At 42.4% G+C, this 16,826-nt stretch overlaps 1 protein-coding gene across 1 annotated transcript; it reads left to right on the top strand.

Moving 5' to 3' along the window:
- Window positions 1-2,140: 2,140 nt before the first annotated feature.
- Window positions 2,141-14,902, top strand: LOC139804389 (cystatin-A-like). Its single transcript, XM_071761626.1, has 3 exons — window positions 2,141-6,011; window positions 11,911-12,012; window positions 14,679-14,902. Exons 1-3 carry the CDS (start codon window positions 5,946-5,948, stop codon window positions 14,805-14,807), a joined length of 297 nt encoding a protein of 98 aa, XP_071617727.1. The 5' UTR covers window positions 2,141-5,945; the 3' UTR covers window positions 14,808-14,902.
- Window positions 14,903-16,826: the final 1,924 nt, after the last annotated feature.

Genomic DNA, 16,826 nt, shown 5'->3' with positions numbered 1-16,826 from the left:
AAACCATCACTGAACTGTGATGGGTTTACACTGTGTTTGTGCAAATAAACTACTAAAATCTGAAAGGAAATAAAGATTGCAGGACGATCAGCAAGTGTAGTTTCAGCATTCCTGAAAGTCAGAAGCTGCCAGAATTGTTCCTGTCTACTCAGCACTAGCAGCATAGGTTCAGAGTTGCATGTGGATACAGGATACAGCCATTGCTCACCCAGTGCTAACTAACAGGCAGCATTTGTTGTTTACTGTCCATTGGTCTATGTTGCAAGTTGGGGAATATTTTTCTTTACCTGGGGAATGTGGTGTTGATTAAAAGCACTTTGGGCTGGAGATGAGGATATGTCTCATTAGTGAGTGAGACTGTTAACTGTCCAGTGACTGTTTTGTCCCTCCTTCTGAACCTTTAAGATTATTCTATAGGTGAATTGCATTTAAATTGAGAAAACAGCTGTGCCTACCTGATCCCGTTGATTCTGGCAATAGTATTGTATTTAGAAAATATTAATGCAGCACTGCTGCAGTAAGACAGCATTTAAAAGCAGATTAGTATAAGGAAAGCAGAACTACTGCAGTTTTGCCTGTATTTTTATTAATACTAATTGGCTCACAGTCAAATGGCAAGGTCTTTTTGGTTGCCATCTGTTTTTATTACTTCGTGATAAGTCTTTAAGAACCATTGAACTTATCAGAGCCTTAGAAATACAGGCTTCATCTTGCAAACATTTTGGAATTCAGTAACTGCACTGAAATTATTGTATACTCTTACATCCCTAAATGCTGTGCGTATCTGGAGGGTGGGAAGTAAGTAGAGGAGTGTACCTGTGTTACTGAAAGCTGGCAAAAATCTGTGCAGCATCATCTGTTTTATAGCTGTTTGTATAGTAGAGACTCTTAACTCCTTGGTGGCCTTTATTTTTAGGCAGAAGGGTTATTTAATCTCATTTTTCTTGGAGAACGAGGCAGAAATGTATTTCATTTTAAGTCTTTGAGGATGTAAATCCTAATGTTCAAACTTATTTTTTATCCTTTTTTTTTTTTTTTTTTTTTTCCCCAAGGCACTGCAACTGCTCTAAGCAGAACTTTACTCTAGTTGGAGCACTCATCTCACTTTTAAAATATTCTCATTGTTTTTCTGCAACTCTGAAAGCAGAAAATGTTTATTCTCCAACTGTTAAATGCTTAGGATTGTTTATAAATATTTTATTGTTTTTCAAAGTAAAAAAAAAAATACTGCTCAAAACTGTGGGTTATATTGCCAGTAACATTTCTGCAAGATCTGGTCCACTGATGAGATGTTGAGAGCAATTAGTTTTGATTTCAAAGTACTGGCCTCTAATCTAGGTGTCTAAAATATTTGTTCTCTCCAGGGCTTGGTTCTACAGCTGCAGAGACAAAGTCTCCCTTTAAGCCAGTTGTATGATAGGAACTTTTGCCAGTTGGCATCAATACTCTTGAAATTTAAGCTTGCATTTTATTTCTGTAGAAACTAGAAAGTGTAATGAGAATTAATCACTATCCCCCTCTATCCATCCAGATGTTTGCTCAGCTGTTGTGGGAAAACTTCTTCACCTAAGCAAATTCTGTGAAAAATGACCTGTGAAATGGATGTGATACATACACGGATTTTTTTTTTCAATAGCCCAGTTTAGCATTTTTTATGAGGAAACTAAGTAAAAGAACCCCAGTCCCAACGTAGCACTACTTTTTATTTGAATATAAGGCCAATCAAGTAGATCTATACAAACCTGTGTATGAAAAACTTCTGACATGATAAGAAGACTTCTAAATCCCAAACATTCCTTCTTCAAATGTTTGCAGCTGTATACAGGGGGTTGCCCTAAGAAGCTGAATTACTCTATTTAGTTGGCTCTTAGCACTGAGGGTTGTCTCTTACAGTACATGGCAAATCCCATGGATCAGAGGCTGTTTGAATTTTGCTGTTGAACTTAGTGACACATTAAGGTGAGTAACTGGAATTGCATGCCATGTGTTGGGGCACAGGGAAGGAGAAAATGGCTTTGCTGATTTTTGAGTACTAAAGATCTGCCTGTGAACTGAGATTTTTTTATTATTATTATTTTTATTTTTGGTGATATGCAGATGGCATTGGTATGAGCACTGGGCCGTACAAAGGCAGGTACAGTGTCTGGTGACCCTGTCTGATCTAGGATTATGCTTAGTCTGGGGTTAAATCCTGCTTCAGCCTTACCATCACTGTAGTAAAAAAATTACTTGGCTGTATGATATCACATACGATTCAAATAATGGACCCCACGCATACCAGGATTTTATTCTTTTACTGAGTCTTAACTTTTGCTTCTGCAAGTGAAGGCACTGGAACACAAAGCCCAACTGATGCCCCTGCCCAGAGTCTACATCTACAGGAAGCTTGCCCTTCAACTCCAGCATTGCCCTTCTACTGGGGCTTTCCCATTGCTCAGGAATGGTGAATGCTGGTGTGTAGATCCATGTTTCTTGGAAAGCCTTTTCAGGCTTATGTTTATTTGCTCCTGTAAAGTAGGAAGAGGTATGTGTTTTCTAGCACGCAGTGCTGTTGTCCTCTCAGGCTATAGGCACTCCAGACTGATGAAATAGGTAATCTCTTTACATAATGTTTTTAAGGCTAGAATTTGTCTCGAAGCAGAATGAGGGGAAGAAGCTTTTTGCTGGTACCATAAACTCAGCATGGGCAGGGACATGGTAACTTTTCACTGCTGAAATTCAGGTTTCTATTCATTCCAGATGATGTACAGTGTCAGAAGTATTTTGAAATCAGTGGGTAGCAGGAAGGGAAAATAGTTCTGCAGAACAGCACATTAAAAGGCTTTTGTAACTGTGATGATGACAAATAGATCTTCAAATGGTAGAGAGCTCCTTTCCTTTTAGCAGCTTTTGAAATGGTGCAAACTATGTGTCATTTAATCCGGTCACAATTAATGCGTCTTGTTACTGCAAGACCAGAAGATTGGCTTACTGACCTAGGTTTCACAAGCATTTCTGTGAGGCAGCTTAATTTCTGGTTTTAAAATAACTCATAAATATATAACCTTGGGCTTTGAGTTTTCGGTTTTCATTCACTTGATTGCTTTGTTTTGTTATTGTACTGGTGTTTTTATTGACTATAGCTTCCACTTCTTAAAATTGCTTATACAGGACCAGAGAGTAGCGGCCTGCAAGCTGTAGACATTTGTTTCTTCTTTATTGGAATAGTGTGTAGTGCAAGATGTCACTCAGCTTTGAAACTAAAAAGAATAGTGGTGCTGTACTAGTGTACTAGTACTAGTGTACTAGTGCTCCCAGAACAGATCATGAGAATAGAGATTGTCATCTGTGCAAATGGTGAGTGTGGGCTGGAATGGTATTTAATATCAAACACACCTCAGATACTGAAGTAGAGACACTCACTAGCTTGTTGGTGTTGAGCAAGAGATGCTTTTTAAGAAGGGTTTTTCTTTTCAAGACAGTATTTCAAATGTTTGGTTACATCCAAAGCTTAATAGAGAGAGGTGTAGATGAAGTTTGCCTGGGATAGTCTATTGCCATTGATCATCTTTAGCAGCATCTGTGAAACATCAGCATTTCAAAGTGATTTCATGAACTGTGTGTGTGGGATGAGTGCTGAATCCCAGTCTTGGAAGTATCACTGGATTTTGGGATGGCCATTAACACTCCCACAGAAAGAGAACAGACTTATTGGCCTAAGTAAATTTTAGCATCAACTTGCTAAATTATTGTTCATTGCTGACAATTATTGTTCATTTCCTTTCCCTTCTGCACAACTCTAAGCATTCCTGGGAAAACAAATACAAAATCATATGCTTTGAAGTAAAAACCCAGCAACAGGGAATTGAATTATTTCTATCCAATGATGATGTCTTTAGTTTTACACCTAGGCTTCTCCCAAGATGATAAATTAACCCTCCTTGTCTTGCTGCTCAGTGTATTTCTTAGTGATCAGAATCAAGAGTTTGCTAAAGGGGTGGTTCTGCCTTGGTGATTTTATCAACAAACCCCTCCCAGGGGAGTTGTCCAAGATCTGCATTCTGCTGAGTGGAGAGGTTTATGAAATGCCCTGGTTTTAGGACTGGTGCTGCACGGTTGTTGAATGCACTCTGTGGCTTCTGCCCCCAGTAAGGTGAGCTGGCTCTTCCAGTTAGTTAGCTCATATGTCCTGCTGCATGAATAAGAAGCCTTGTAGCAAGAGGGTGGAGGATGATAAGCATTTGAATAAATAAGGGGGTTGTGCAAAAGAATGTGTTTGAATTGTCATCAATTCTAGGATTTGGGGTGTCAGGATTTCCTCATCGGGAGTGTTGCATTTGGAGAAAATGGCAGGTGTCCAGCTTTTATATTTCTCATTCCATTTATTTCCAAGAACTGTGAACATTTTTTTGATTTGCTGAGAAAGGTGGTATCTTGGAACAACTGTTTGCCCACAAATGCCTTTCATCCACTCCCATAACATTCCTTGCCCAAGTTTGGGGAATTTTACAACATTGTTAAAGGTAACCTGCGCTTACCTTGATCTGTGAACTGTTGAGTTTAGGACCTTTACAGCCTCAGTTTCTCAATCTCGGGTCCCTTGTACCCAGAACAGGCCTTGGTTTAAAGTCTTTTGCATCACTAATGGTCTGTGAGGAAAGCCAATTGGCTGATTAAGACATAGATAAGGCTTTTCTACACAGCACCTTTGCTGTGGCCATGAACAGACTTGTTTCTGATCAATTCCCTAATGCCGATGCCAGTAGAAATGCCTGTTGCCTGTGTGCAATGCATATTCTTATTTCACCTACTCCCATGTACCTATGCATAGAGACTAAAAATTACCTGGTCTGTTGCTACTTCTCTTGCTTTAGCTTTGGATCAACATTTCTCCCATTTTCTGGAGAGGGCAGGAATTCCAAAGGGGAGGAGTTTTTCTGTTATCTTGACATGTTGGTCCAAATTGGGTTGCTAACATCTGCTATCCTTTCCTTGGATGTTGCATGTGATTTGACCTTTATACATTCATACAGGATCATGACTGCCTCATGTGTCTGTGACTGTAACTGCAGAATGAATGCTTCTGACTATGAATTATGCATGTTACATATTGCAGCATTGTGTGAAATACAAATATCTTGAAATTAGAGCAGCTGTTTTGCACACACAGCTACTGTAGTGAGAGGGATGGTACTTTGTCTTCCAGGAAATTGGCACTGGAGTCACAATAAAAATGGACACGGTAATGCATATTCAGTTGTTATTACAATTGCCTGAACACAACCATAAGTTTGATATGAAAGAAGTAGAAATAACTTCGGAGTACCTACCTCAACCTAGGACTTATTTTTTTCCCCCCTTCTGGTTCTGGGATTTGCTTTGGCATCTTTCTGGTCAGGCAGAGGGAAGCAAAGCCACTGAACTTAAATTGAAATCTGCTCCTGTTTCCCACTTGGAGGAAAATTGAGCCAATACAATTTGAAGTTGAATGGGAACTGCACTAAGGAAATTGCTACATGATTTCTTCTGATCTTGAATGGTGTTGGGAAATATTGGGTGTGACTGATCCATTTCAGAAGTGCACAGACCAGTCATCTGCACATGGGTGGAGAGGCAATAGGTTCTAGTTTCGGACCAAACCAACTGTCTTAAGATGTGGGTGTTTGGAGGCCGTTTTTTACTTTTCTTATTGATGTGGAGACTCTGTAAACAGAAGATTTTAAAGTGCTTTTTCCATTTACGAGTAGTAGTATTATCAGCGCTTTACATTGGTTTTCTGTCCTGTTTTCCCCATTTCTCTCCTTTTCCAGTTCAGTAATGGTAGGCTCCATATGTTACAGGTCATGTGACTCCATGACACATGTATATGTGTATATATATGAGGTGCCTGGTGACTCTGCTCAGACGGCGGCGCTGAACCTCCCTCTTCAGAGCTTCCCATCACTTCAGAGAAGTCACCTGCCACTATGATGCCTGGGGGCTTATCTGACACCGAGCCTGCTACACCAGAAATCCAGAAAATTACTGATGAGGTGAGTTGCACCCTACTAATAAAATAGAGTGTCTATGTGCCAAGGGCTGAGTCCCGAAACTTACGTGAAGGCTGGGAGAGTGGGTGTTGATTGGAACCATTTAAATAATGGGACCATTATTTAAACTAGAGAACCTAGTGATGAAAATGGGAATCCCCTTGATTGCCAGTAAGTGTTTTGTCAGCATTCTGCATAGGAAGTGTACCTGTAAGGCTGAGACAAACTGCTTGCCTGTCTCATCCTTGTCCATAGCCAGGCATAATACTGGCTACCTCCAGTTTATGTTTGCATGTAGTTCAAAGACCAGCTCTACTATGCCAGCACTGAGGCTGCCTGTTTGAAATAAAAGGTGATGTGTTTGAAGAGAGGATTATCTGTGGCAGAAATAATTCCTCGCTGAAGGATAAACCATGTAGTAGTATGCACTAAAAAAAGATAGATCCAGGACAAGGTTATTGATAACTGTATGTTCTCTGCTGGCATCTACTGTTTTCTGGAGTCACATTTGTGATGCAGGGCATGATGGTGAGCCAGTGGGGTAAGACCAGCTTGGCATAAGGCAGACAGAGTGAGTCCAGTTGCCGTGGTGGTTGGTTGCAGGTAGTTGTCCTCTCCTGGGAGCAACTGTGTGAACAACAACTCAGCAGATCCTCTAATAGCCTGCAGTGCAGCAACTCTTAAAAGTGTATCCTGAGGTGTGGGAGGCGACAGCATGGCATGGCAAAGCTCCATTTGTGTCTTCCATCTCATGTTTCCACCCACCCACCTAAATCCCCTTCAGCCTCCCAGCTCTGAAAGATGAGCTCATCCCCCTTTTGCTGCTGAATAAAGTCCAGCTCAGACCCTCCTGAAGGAAACAGAGGTAGGAAGTAGTGGGACTGAATATCTTGACCATTACTGATGCATGTTCCCATGTGGGCTGCTTTGCTGTGCCAGAGAGCATTTTGCAGTGGCACTATTCCACGTGGTCTTACAGGCTGAGACCAGGCAGTGATGAAACCAGACCAAGGTGTGCTGTGCATGTAGAGGGGTAGAGCCACCAGGAGAGATCACAGAATCCCAGAATGTTAAGAGTTGGAAGGGACCTCTGGAGATCATCCAGTCCAACTCCCCTGTCAGAACAGTTGCACCTAGAGCACAGGATGGCATCCAGGCAGGTTTGATGTCTCCAGAGACTCCACCACCTCTCTGGGCAGCCTCTTCCAGTGCTTTCCTACCCTCAAAGTAAAGTGGTTCGTCCTCATGTCTAGATGGAATTTCCTGTAAATAAGCTGTGTAGGCTGGTGTCAGAGTCCAGTACTGTCTGAGGAGGTTCATTCTAAAAGAATGATTAGTACCAGATTTACTTATTTGAAGGTATTTGATGTTTCATGAGGTTTATAATTTGACAGGGATTAAAATATACAGGAAGCACAACAGAGATATAAGTTACTGTCAGGGTTTAACGCTGGCCCGGCAATTAAACCGAATGAGAGATGTTCTCTATTAATCCCCCTCCCCTCCCTGATAAAGAAAGGAGAGAGAATAAGGGAGAGAGACTTATGGGTTGGAAACTAAACTACACAACTTTAATGAAAATAATAAAAAGGAAAAATTACTAAATACATACAAATATACAGGAAAATTGATACCACGTTCCGCTACCCTTTCCCCCGATAACTCTCACATCACCACCGAGGCTGCAGGGCAGCCCTGGGAAAGTCCAGGCTGGAATCCTGGAGTCAGCAGCAGTCAGGAGTTGGAGGCAGGAACACACAGATTTGGGATGGCATGGATCAGGAGCACAGGCAGAGGAACGGGCGGAATCCTCCCAGAATGCCGAAGCAAACAGGGAACGGGTGAAGAAAGGGAAGCAGGAAGGGGTTTGACCCTCGTGATCCCTCAAATTTATACTGAGTATGATGTGTATGGGATGGAATACTCTGTTCAGTCAATTTTGGTCATTTATCTTGTCCATTCCTCCCTAAGGAAGGATTGCAGTGACCTTTTTACTCCTTTTCTCCTTCTGGAGGGCAAAATGTTTGTCAGACTGAGCAGTGTCCTTGGTTCTGCACACCAGTCTCTGGCTGTAACTATAAACATCGAGTGTTATCAGTCTCAGAAGCAGACACTGACTGAGAAACTTGCTGTTAATTTCAGCAAGTGCAACTACTTACAAGAAACTTAGCTGAAAGCAAAATTACAAGACAGAAAATCACCTTTGTCCTGGCTATATAGAACTACTGAAGGGCAAGTGAGACCTGGTGATCACTCCACTTAGTGGTAGTGTGACCTCATTTAGGGCCCGATAGTCCACTGTCAGCCTCTTGGCAAAATAAAGCATTTGCAATACGTATTTTAATCAATACCAATGTGATCTCCATTACTGATCTCTGTAAAATGCTCTGTGCATGATGCTGGGCATCCTCAGTCGGCAGGAAGGAGCACATGGGTTGAAGCCTGTTCAAGACTGCTGTTCTCTTAAAATTCTTTTGTTCATTCTCTAGTTTGTTCTACTGTTCACTCTTATGTTGGGCAAAGCCACATATTCATCTCCCTGTGTTGGTCTGGCTAACTCAGGGAGGTATTCACATTCTTTTAAGAAACTCAGCAAGTTAAACCACCAGTTAATTCACTTGACTAAGATAGCTGTTTGCCTAAAGCAAACACCCTCTGGTCTCCTTTGTTTTTGAGATAAAGTCAGCTTCATTGGAGAAGCTGTGGTCAGTCACACCCTGCATTATTTTCTGAGTTTTGTAGCCACATCACCTTTGCTCAACTCCTCTGAACATTTTTCCATTGTAGGTCTTTATTAGTCACCACTGGAGTTGCCAGAGGTGGGCATGTGTACGTGAGGGAGGGCTGCAGTATTTGTACAGGTTAGTCAGAGAAGAAATAATTTTCTGCAGAACAGTAAGAGAAAAGAATTATCTCAAGTTGTCTGGGGATGCTGATGGGATTACCTTACAGCAGTTTCACTGTTCCTTCTATGCTGGCACAAGCAGTTGAAGGAGCAGCAATTGCAGACATTGAAATTCTCTTTTACCTATTGAGGTAAAATAGCCTTAGGTATTGAGGTAAAATAGTCCTTTCCCTAGGCAAGGACTTGGGGCACCTTTGTGTGTTTGTAATTCTTGACAGGGAGGGCAGTATCTTCTGCCAGCTGGGGGCTGTGAAATTTGACTCTGTGAAATACCTTAAGGGCATCCTTTGAACTTAGCTAGTACAGAGTACCCATTACTGAGCTGGTCTTAGTACTGGGCTGTGCTATGGGTGATCAAAAGATCCCACCCTATTGCAGTTTATACCAGAGACAAAACCACACTACTTCACTGACTGTGAGTAAACATACACTTAAAAAATGTGAATGCTTATTTCAGGCTGTGCTAGTGCTTACAAAATACAGGGCAAGTATGGAACTTGAAATGTGGATGTACAGATTTTCTGTTTGATTCCAGGAGAGGACAGACCTTAATTTTGCTGTTCTTCTGTTCTCAGTAACTTCTGGAAAAATAAAAATAAATTATACTTTATGCGTTATTATCTGCTAAGTAAAATTTTTGCCTTGTGCTGAGTACAGGAAAGAGAACTGGTCCTTTTCCTGGTCCTTTTCCTTTGAAAAAGCTCACACTGGACTGCAGAGGCTTTGGTATACTTCTCTAATAAAAATATTATTGTGGGTACAAAGCTTACATTTGGGGCAATATTTCTCTGCTTCCGGCCAGATCATGGTGTCACCCTTTAATGGTGCAATTCTATGGGATTTTGTGCTCTGCTAAGCAGAGGAGCAATTCATATGATTTGAAGGATGTGAAGAGCATCTGCAGACCTTGGGATGCCCTTGGGATCTGCTCTTGAGACTACATAATTGTTTACTTACACCTGTGCCTCATCTGTCATCATCCTTAGTGATCTGGGGAGCATAATTTTTTCAGACTCCTTGGTTTGTTGTGTTGTGTTGCCTAAACTGAGGAATGTTTTTGTTTTAAGGAGTTGTTAGGGAAGAGCTTAAGAGCTGTCTGCCTGGCTGCTTTTACTGAGGGCTCTGTCCATAAATAACCAATGGAGGATGCAGTGGTCAGAGGTAGGGAGAGATGGTGAAACTGGAGAGAACTGGTTTTGCTGAGCATTGTTCTGGGAGGTGAATAAGATGTACCCAAAGCTGCTACCTAGGAGCATCCTAGGAGCCCCCAGACTGAGCCAGCTGGAAGAGGGTTGGAAATTGAAGCAGCTCCCATGCTGAAAGCCGAGCTGTCATTTCCCTGGCATGGAAGCCCCACTATTGGAAGGAGAGCAGAGTAAGAGATCACGAGGAGTCTGAATGTGATAAATTGGATAATTTCTTACTGTCTGGAAAGACTCAATCTGGATATTCTTTGGGTGCTTTCTGGAGCCTGCCTGCTAGGAAGAAATGCCACGGGGAGTGGTAGGCAGATGTGCTGGGATAACCGATTAAATCTGTGTGCTTCTGCCAAGCAGGCAGGTGGTGAGAAGTGCTGACATGCAGCTGGCTCCTCCCAGGGTCTGCCTGAACAGGCAGCTGAGGGACACTGCACTTCTCTGACCAACTTCTGGGTTGCTTCTGCCCTGCATTGGGCCATCAGCATGGGCGTTGTGTGCAGAGGAGAGGCTGTTACCCAGCCTGCAAAAGACTTCTAGGCTTGTTTAGGCTTTCTAGGTGACAGAAATAAGTTTTCAGGTTATATTTGCTGCATTTGGCTTTCTGTAGGGAATTTGTGTCATTAGATGCAAATGCTACAGTAAAGAAAGCATTCCCTGGTACATAAATCATGATGCTTCAGATACCTGGTCAGAATTCTACTGCTGCTCACTGCTGTGCCCCCCACTGCCCCCCTTCCCTTTTCAACCTAGATATTTCAGCCCTGAAAGGACAGTACCACTGTAATTGCTGCTGAAATTAAAACATGCCCTACCTTGTGTATTTCAAGTAAAACTGTTACACTTTTTATTTTTTTAATTAAAATATATACGTGGAAAGGCTGTAGATACCTGTACAGTGCATATTTTAAGATACATAGGGGTTAAACTGGATACAGTGCATAAACACATCTATCTGAACTGTTGAGTATGAATGCTATCAGCACAGAGCATTGTTTCTTCTGGAACTACATTACCTGCAGCTGCTGTGTAGTGAAGGACTGATGATGTTTATGCATGTCTGGGGTGGATTTCTGGCTCACAAGCTAAAGGTCTTGCTTCCAGTTTGGGAGGTGGAAGTACACAGTTTCGTCCTGGATCATTGTAACTATTACAGCTGTTTGTGTGTTACATGATTGCAGGTGTTGAAGGGTGTATTTAATTTAGATTAAGGCTTTAGCTGCAGGGCTTCCACCAGCACAAGAGTAACTTTCAGGAACTACTTAATCAGGTGGCTATCTTGATACTCTCAAATAACCCTGTTTATCGCACCTGCTTAAAGGAAAACTTCAAACATCAAGTGTAGCTCTGAGGCTGTGAAACACAACAGCCTCCCAGGCTGACTGGCACAGGAGATGTTCCAGGAAATGGGGCTGACTTGCACCCCTGTGTGACAGTCTGGTTGACATGGGGTGTACCCTGCTAGGGAGCAGGGATTGGTACCTAGCTCATGGGAAAAGAAAATTAGAAGGGTGGCAGGTAGCAGTTTCCCCATCCTGGGCAGGGACAGTTTATCTGGACAGTTTATCCCCTCCTTTCAGGGAGGGGAAAAATCATCTAGGAAGTCTAATTCTAACAGGATTTTAACGAATGATGGAAGCAATGTTAGGGGTTGGAGGTCTTGGAGTAAACTGAATCACTTTGGAGGTTCTGGGTTTATTTCATTAAAGGGGTGTGTTCAAAAGGATGAAAATTGAAGTGGTCAATAAGAATGAAAAGCCCAAATATTAACTGCCAACCATTTTCCCCTTTCTTTTTACAGGTGAAACCACAATTTGAAAAAAAAACAAACAGGAATTGTAGCACTTTTCAAGCCATAGAATATAGGTCGCAGGTGGTTGCTGGGATTAACTACTTTATTAAGGTTTGTATATATTACAGGTGGGAATGCTTTACAATTAAACAATGTAGGTGACTTACTAAGTGGCTTACAGCAAGAAGAAAGCAAATATAGCAGAAAGCCATATGATGTGATTAATAGAGGTAAGGGACTATCTGCACATGCTTATGGAATTCCTCTGGCACTGCAGTAGAACAGGAATATAAAAACTTACAAAATACACACTGTGCTGCTTCAGACATTAAAGATAACTTTCTTAGAACCGTCTCACTTGAAGACTACAGAGTGACTTATCAAGCCACATTATTTCAACTGGTTTCTGCTCTTCTGTTTCCTTTGAAGGCAAAGTAATTGTCATAGAATCATCCGGGTTGGAAAGGACCTCTGAGATCATCAAGTCCAACCCTAGACCCACTTCTGCCGTGGCTGCCAGGCCATGGCACTGAGTGCCACATCAGTCTCTTCTTAAAAACCTCCAGGGGCAAAGAACCCACCACAGCCCATTCCAATGCCTGATCACCCTCTCTGTAAAGAATTTTTTCGTAATATCCAACCTAAACCTCCCCTGGCAGAGCTTAAGTTCATGCCCTTTTGTCCTACTTATGGCTGCCTGGGAGAAGAGACCAACCCCCCCCTGGCTGCCCCCTCCTTTCAGGGAGTTGTAGAGAGTGATGAGGTCTCCCCTGAGCCTCCTCTTCTCCAGGCTGAACACCCCCAGCTCCCTCAGAGTTTGTTGTTGCCTCTGTGTCCTCCAGTTGTGTTTATTATGATGAATTTGAAGTCAGCCTCATGACCTGATGGAGAATTAGAGTGAATGTTTTAATTGAATGCAAGTGGCTCATACTTTGCTGACTAGTTCTGCGTGCAAGCATGTGTGTTCATGATTCAGTCCTGTGACGTGCTGCAAAGTTATAGCTTTCCTGCTGTTCTTTTTACATTTTCAAAACCCCCTTTCTGTTGTGGGGAAAAAATGGGTCATGCTTAATTTGGAGTCCTCTGATAGTGCCATTTATCCTCTGCTAGAAAGCCTTATCCATTACTAGAGTAGCTTCCTCTGAAGTAACGTATAAGAAGTTGCTGGGCATATTTTGCAAGTGAAAGCCAGAAAGCATTGCTGAGTGGCAGGCTGGCTTTCTGGAAGTGGAGCAAAATATTGCATGTGACTGCTGTATGTTAACCCCACATGTGTGCAGATGTGCTTGGTAGGATATGCTCCCTTGTGGTCAGAATCTCTGTATTAAAAAAACTGGCAGATAGGGTTTGGGGAATAATAATTCTGCAGAGACACATTATGAGCATTTGCTCCACCCTTCTCATATTTAGTTGATCCCAGGAAGGACAGGCACTGCCAAATTTCCTTCTTTCCTAGGTTCTTCCTTAATTGACTTCTAACATTCATTTTTTTTTTGCTCTGTGGATACTGGGGAATAGATACTGACAGAGTATCTATTAAATGGCTAGTCAGACTCTTTCTTAATGAATGATGTTTATCCTTTCCTTGTTCCTGCAAGATGTGCTTTCACTTTGTGGACAAGGTAATGAGTATGAAGAATAACAGTTTACAGAAAGCCTGCAGTAAAGCCAGAAGTCGTGCCCAGTTGTATGTTTTACCTTAGTGCCATCTTGTTGCTTACCTAGGCAATGTCAAATGCCTGCTGTCCATGCTAAGCCACATGCTCAGAAATGAAGACTGACATGTTACGTGATTCAGAAGTCCACTTGTAACACTTGTAGCACAATTTGTGTCCTCTTTCCCAGTCTTCCAATAACGGGAAACAGTTTTTCATTTTAGCATTAACTAGAATGAACTCTGTCAGAAGATTCATTGTCTGATACTTCTGATTTTTCCACATAATTAATATTTTACCACCAGCTGAGATGTAATCCATACCAGGACAAACATAATGCCACATTGCAGCCACCAGAAAGCATGTAAAGGTCTCTTAGAGCCTGGGACATTAACTTTTCCTTAATACCTACCTCACACAGTGAGAGCTCAGCATCTGTTGTGCTTGACTTTGTATGTACAAAATTATGTACAATTTCATAGCAAGTCTTTATGGGATGACTTCCTGTTGGGGAAAGTTGAGTTTATTTTAAAAACTGTTTCGGCCACACATGCTCACTCCCACAAGCACCAAGACACATCAAGGTCAGGAGTTAATGAGTCTGCAGTAATTTTTCAGACAGGGGATCCTGGCTTTCAAGTTGTCATTAGTTCTTGGGACCCATATGCTGTGTTTGGGCACATCTTTCTGTACCTTCTAGGACATGATACTTTCTCTGCACCTTGCCCCATCCCTGAGTCATTAAGATTTACTCAGTGTCTCTTGTTTCATGCCATGAGTATCCCAAGAGGCTGTGACCTGATGTGTTGTGATTTTGATGACTGAAACAGAACACCATCAAAACTTTTCTGCTGTTGTGCCTTCTGGTCCTTTTCTCCCAAACAGTCCTCATTTTCCATTCACAAGAGCCTGAAGGTTTTTATTTCAGTTCTCTACAGGTGTAGGCAGTTTCTGCTATCAATTACTTATTCAGGTTTGGGGTAAGGCTGTTGAAGTGAAAATGGAGATATATCTAAAATTAAGCTCCTGAGCAAAGATATTCTTCCAAGTATGTAAGAACATCCTTTTATTTGAACCTGCTTGCACCCATGATCCTCACTTTCCCATTGTTTTGGTTTCTAGGTCCAGATTTCTGAAGATGAGTATGCCCACTTAAGGGTCTTTCAGGCCCTTCCTTATGAGAACCAAGGTCCCAGACTTGATAATTTTCAGACTGGCAAGACCAGAGATGATCCTCTGATCTACTTCTGAGAAACGATGAGGAACGGTGCCTCACTTCTGCAAATCACATGTGTATTCTACCTGTGTCAGTAAATGCAGAAAAATAAATGAAGTTTTGAAAGCAATTTGTTCATCTGTTGCATACCATGTCTACGTCTGCTGCCTGGTTAAAGCTTCAGTAGGCTATGCAAGGCTTTTTTCTGCCACCTGAAGTACTGTAGCTGTAGAGACAAAACACAGCCATTTCAGCTCCTCTTTCCAAAACACTATCAGAAATCCTCTGAAGACAAAACTTGGGCCTCCTGAGTACACTTCAGGCATTGACAGCCTATGTACTTCATCGTGTGGCTACTTGAGTTTGGTTTAAGTGGATTAAATACAAACTATTGGCAGCTCATCAGAAAGTGTGTGTGAGAGAGAAAGTTTCTAGCAAGGAGGAATTGAGAGGCCAAAATGTATCTCCCTTTTTTAGGTTTAGTTTTGCTGTGGAAGCAGGGAGGGGCAGGAACAAGTTCCTTGAAGGAGTCCAAGACAGCTCAGCATCCAGCCCTTGGAGCAGGGAGTGACTGTCCTGACTTAGAGGGTGTGCTTTACTGGGGACCTGTGGAGCACATTCCTTCTTTTTTGTTTGTAGCATCATTCTTAAGCTCTGAGGTGACAAAGGCAGAGGGCAAGCCCAGTCCACAACAGAAATATTTTCCTGTGAGCAGCTGCTCAGGCAGGGACCTTCACATTTCCTGCCAGGGAGCTGGGACTTGGGTGCGAGGCAGTAAACGTGTGAATGGGTTTCAGGCCATACCTTGGGTGTGTTTGTGTGCAATCATGAAGGACAGGGGTGTAATTGTCACAGGAATATCGTGCCAAGAAAGATGTAGCAGCTGCCCATTTCTGTGCATGACAGTATTCTCAATCAATGTGATAAGACAGCCTGTGGCCTCCTGTGACTTCGGGAGTTGTTCTCCCTTGTACATCTAATAGTTTGCACAAGAAGTTCCTGAAGTCTCAAATTACAAATCGTTAAGATATAGCAAATGTCACATTATCACAACTAACAGTCTCACAGAGTAGCAGTTGGAGAGAATTCTTAGCTTTTTGAACTGTGAAAACACTTCAGAGTGGGAAATGACCAGCACACAAATAAACCCTGTTTCTCCAAAATCACCTTTTTTAGCAAAAGAAGTGCCATAATAAACCAGACTTAACTCTCCCCCTTTACTCTCTATTAGAGGATTGTGTGAGGAGTCTTTAAGACTGATAATGAGAAAAGCAGCTTAAGTCCTCTGTAGTAACCAGGAGACAGAACATGCTCCTTCCAAGCAATGCTGCTTACCCGCTCACACAGATCACACCTGGAACAACAAGCCCAGTAACGTGTGAAGTTAGTTCACCATGCCCTCTCCTCACAAGGCTGCTTGCCCATTTCATCAGTCTATGGGCAAGGGATGTGCAGCAGTGTCATCCAGAAGTGGGCTTTTGCCCCCCAGTTCAGAGGGCAGCAACCCCTGTCCCAAGTGAATTACAGAAGCAAACAAAATTACCAAGCTTGGCTACAGAATCTTCTCAGCAGGTATACATAGTAATACTTACGCAAACACACAAATATAGCCAGACTTGTGTGCTGGAGATAACTGTTGAGTCCAACCTCTCCGCACAAAGCAAGGTAACTAAAACAGGAGGCTAAGAACTGTGTGCAGTCAGAATTTTGATGCTCTCCATCAGTGATGCCTCAGGGCATCCAGCAATTGCTTTCTGGGCAACCTGGTCCACCGTTTGGTTTTGTTTTGTTTTTTTTTCTCCTATATTTACATGGAATTTATTTATTTCAACCTGTGGCTATTGCCTCAGTGCCTCTATTGCCACTGAGAACTGCTGAGAAGAGCCTGAGTATCCCCCCCCCCCCCTTGTCTCCCAGGGCTGAATGAGTCCAGATTTATCAGCCTTTCCTTTTCAGGCAGATGTTCCAAGCACTTCATTGTCTTGTTGGCCCTTTGCTGGCCTCTGGTTCATCTGTGTCTGCTTTGTGCTGGGGAGCCCCAAGTGGGTCTGGCA

This window comes from Heliangelus exortis, chromosome 1, assembly GCF_036169615.1.
Source record: "Heliangelus exortis chromosome 1, bHelExo1.hap1, whole genome shotgun sequence".
NCBI classification, from domain to species: Eukaryota; Metazoa; Chordata; class Aves; order Apodiformes; family Trochilidae; genus Heliangelus; species Heliangelus exortis.
The sequence above is the reverse complement of the archived record's forward strand: the minus strand, read 5'-3'. Positions and strand labels throughout refer to the sequence as shown.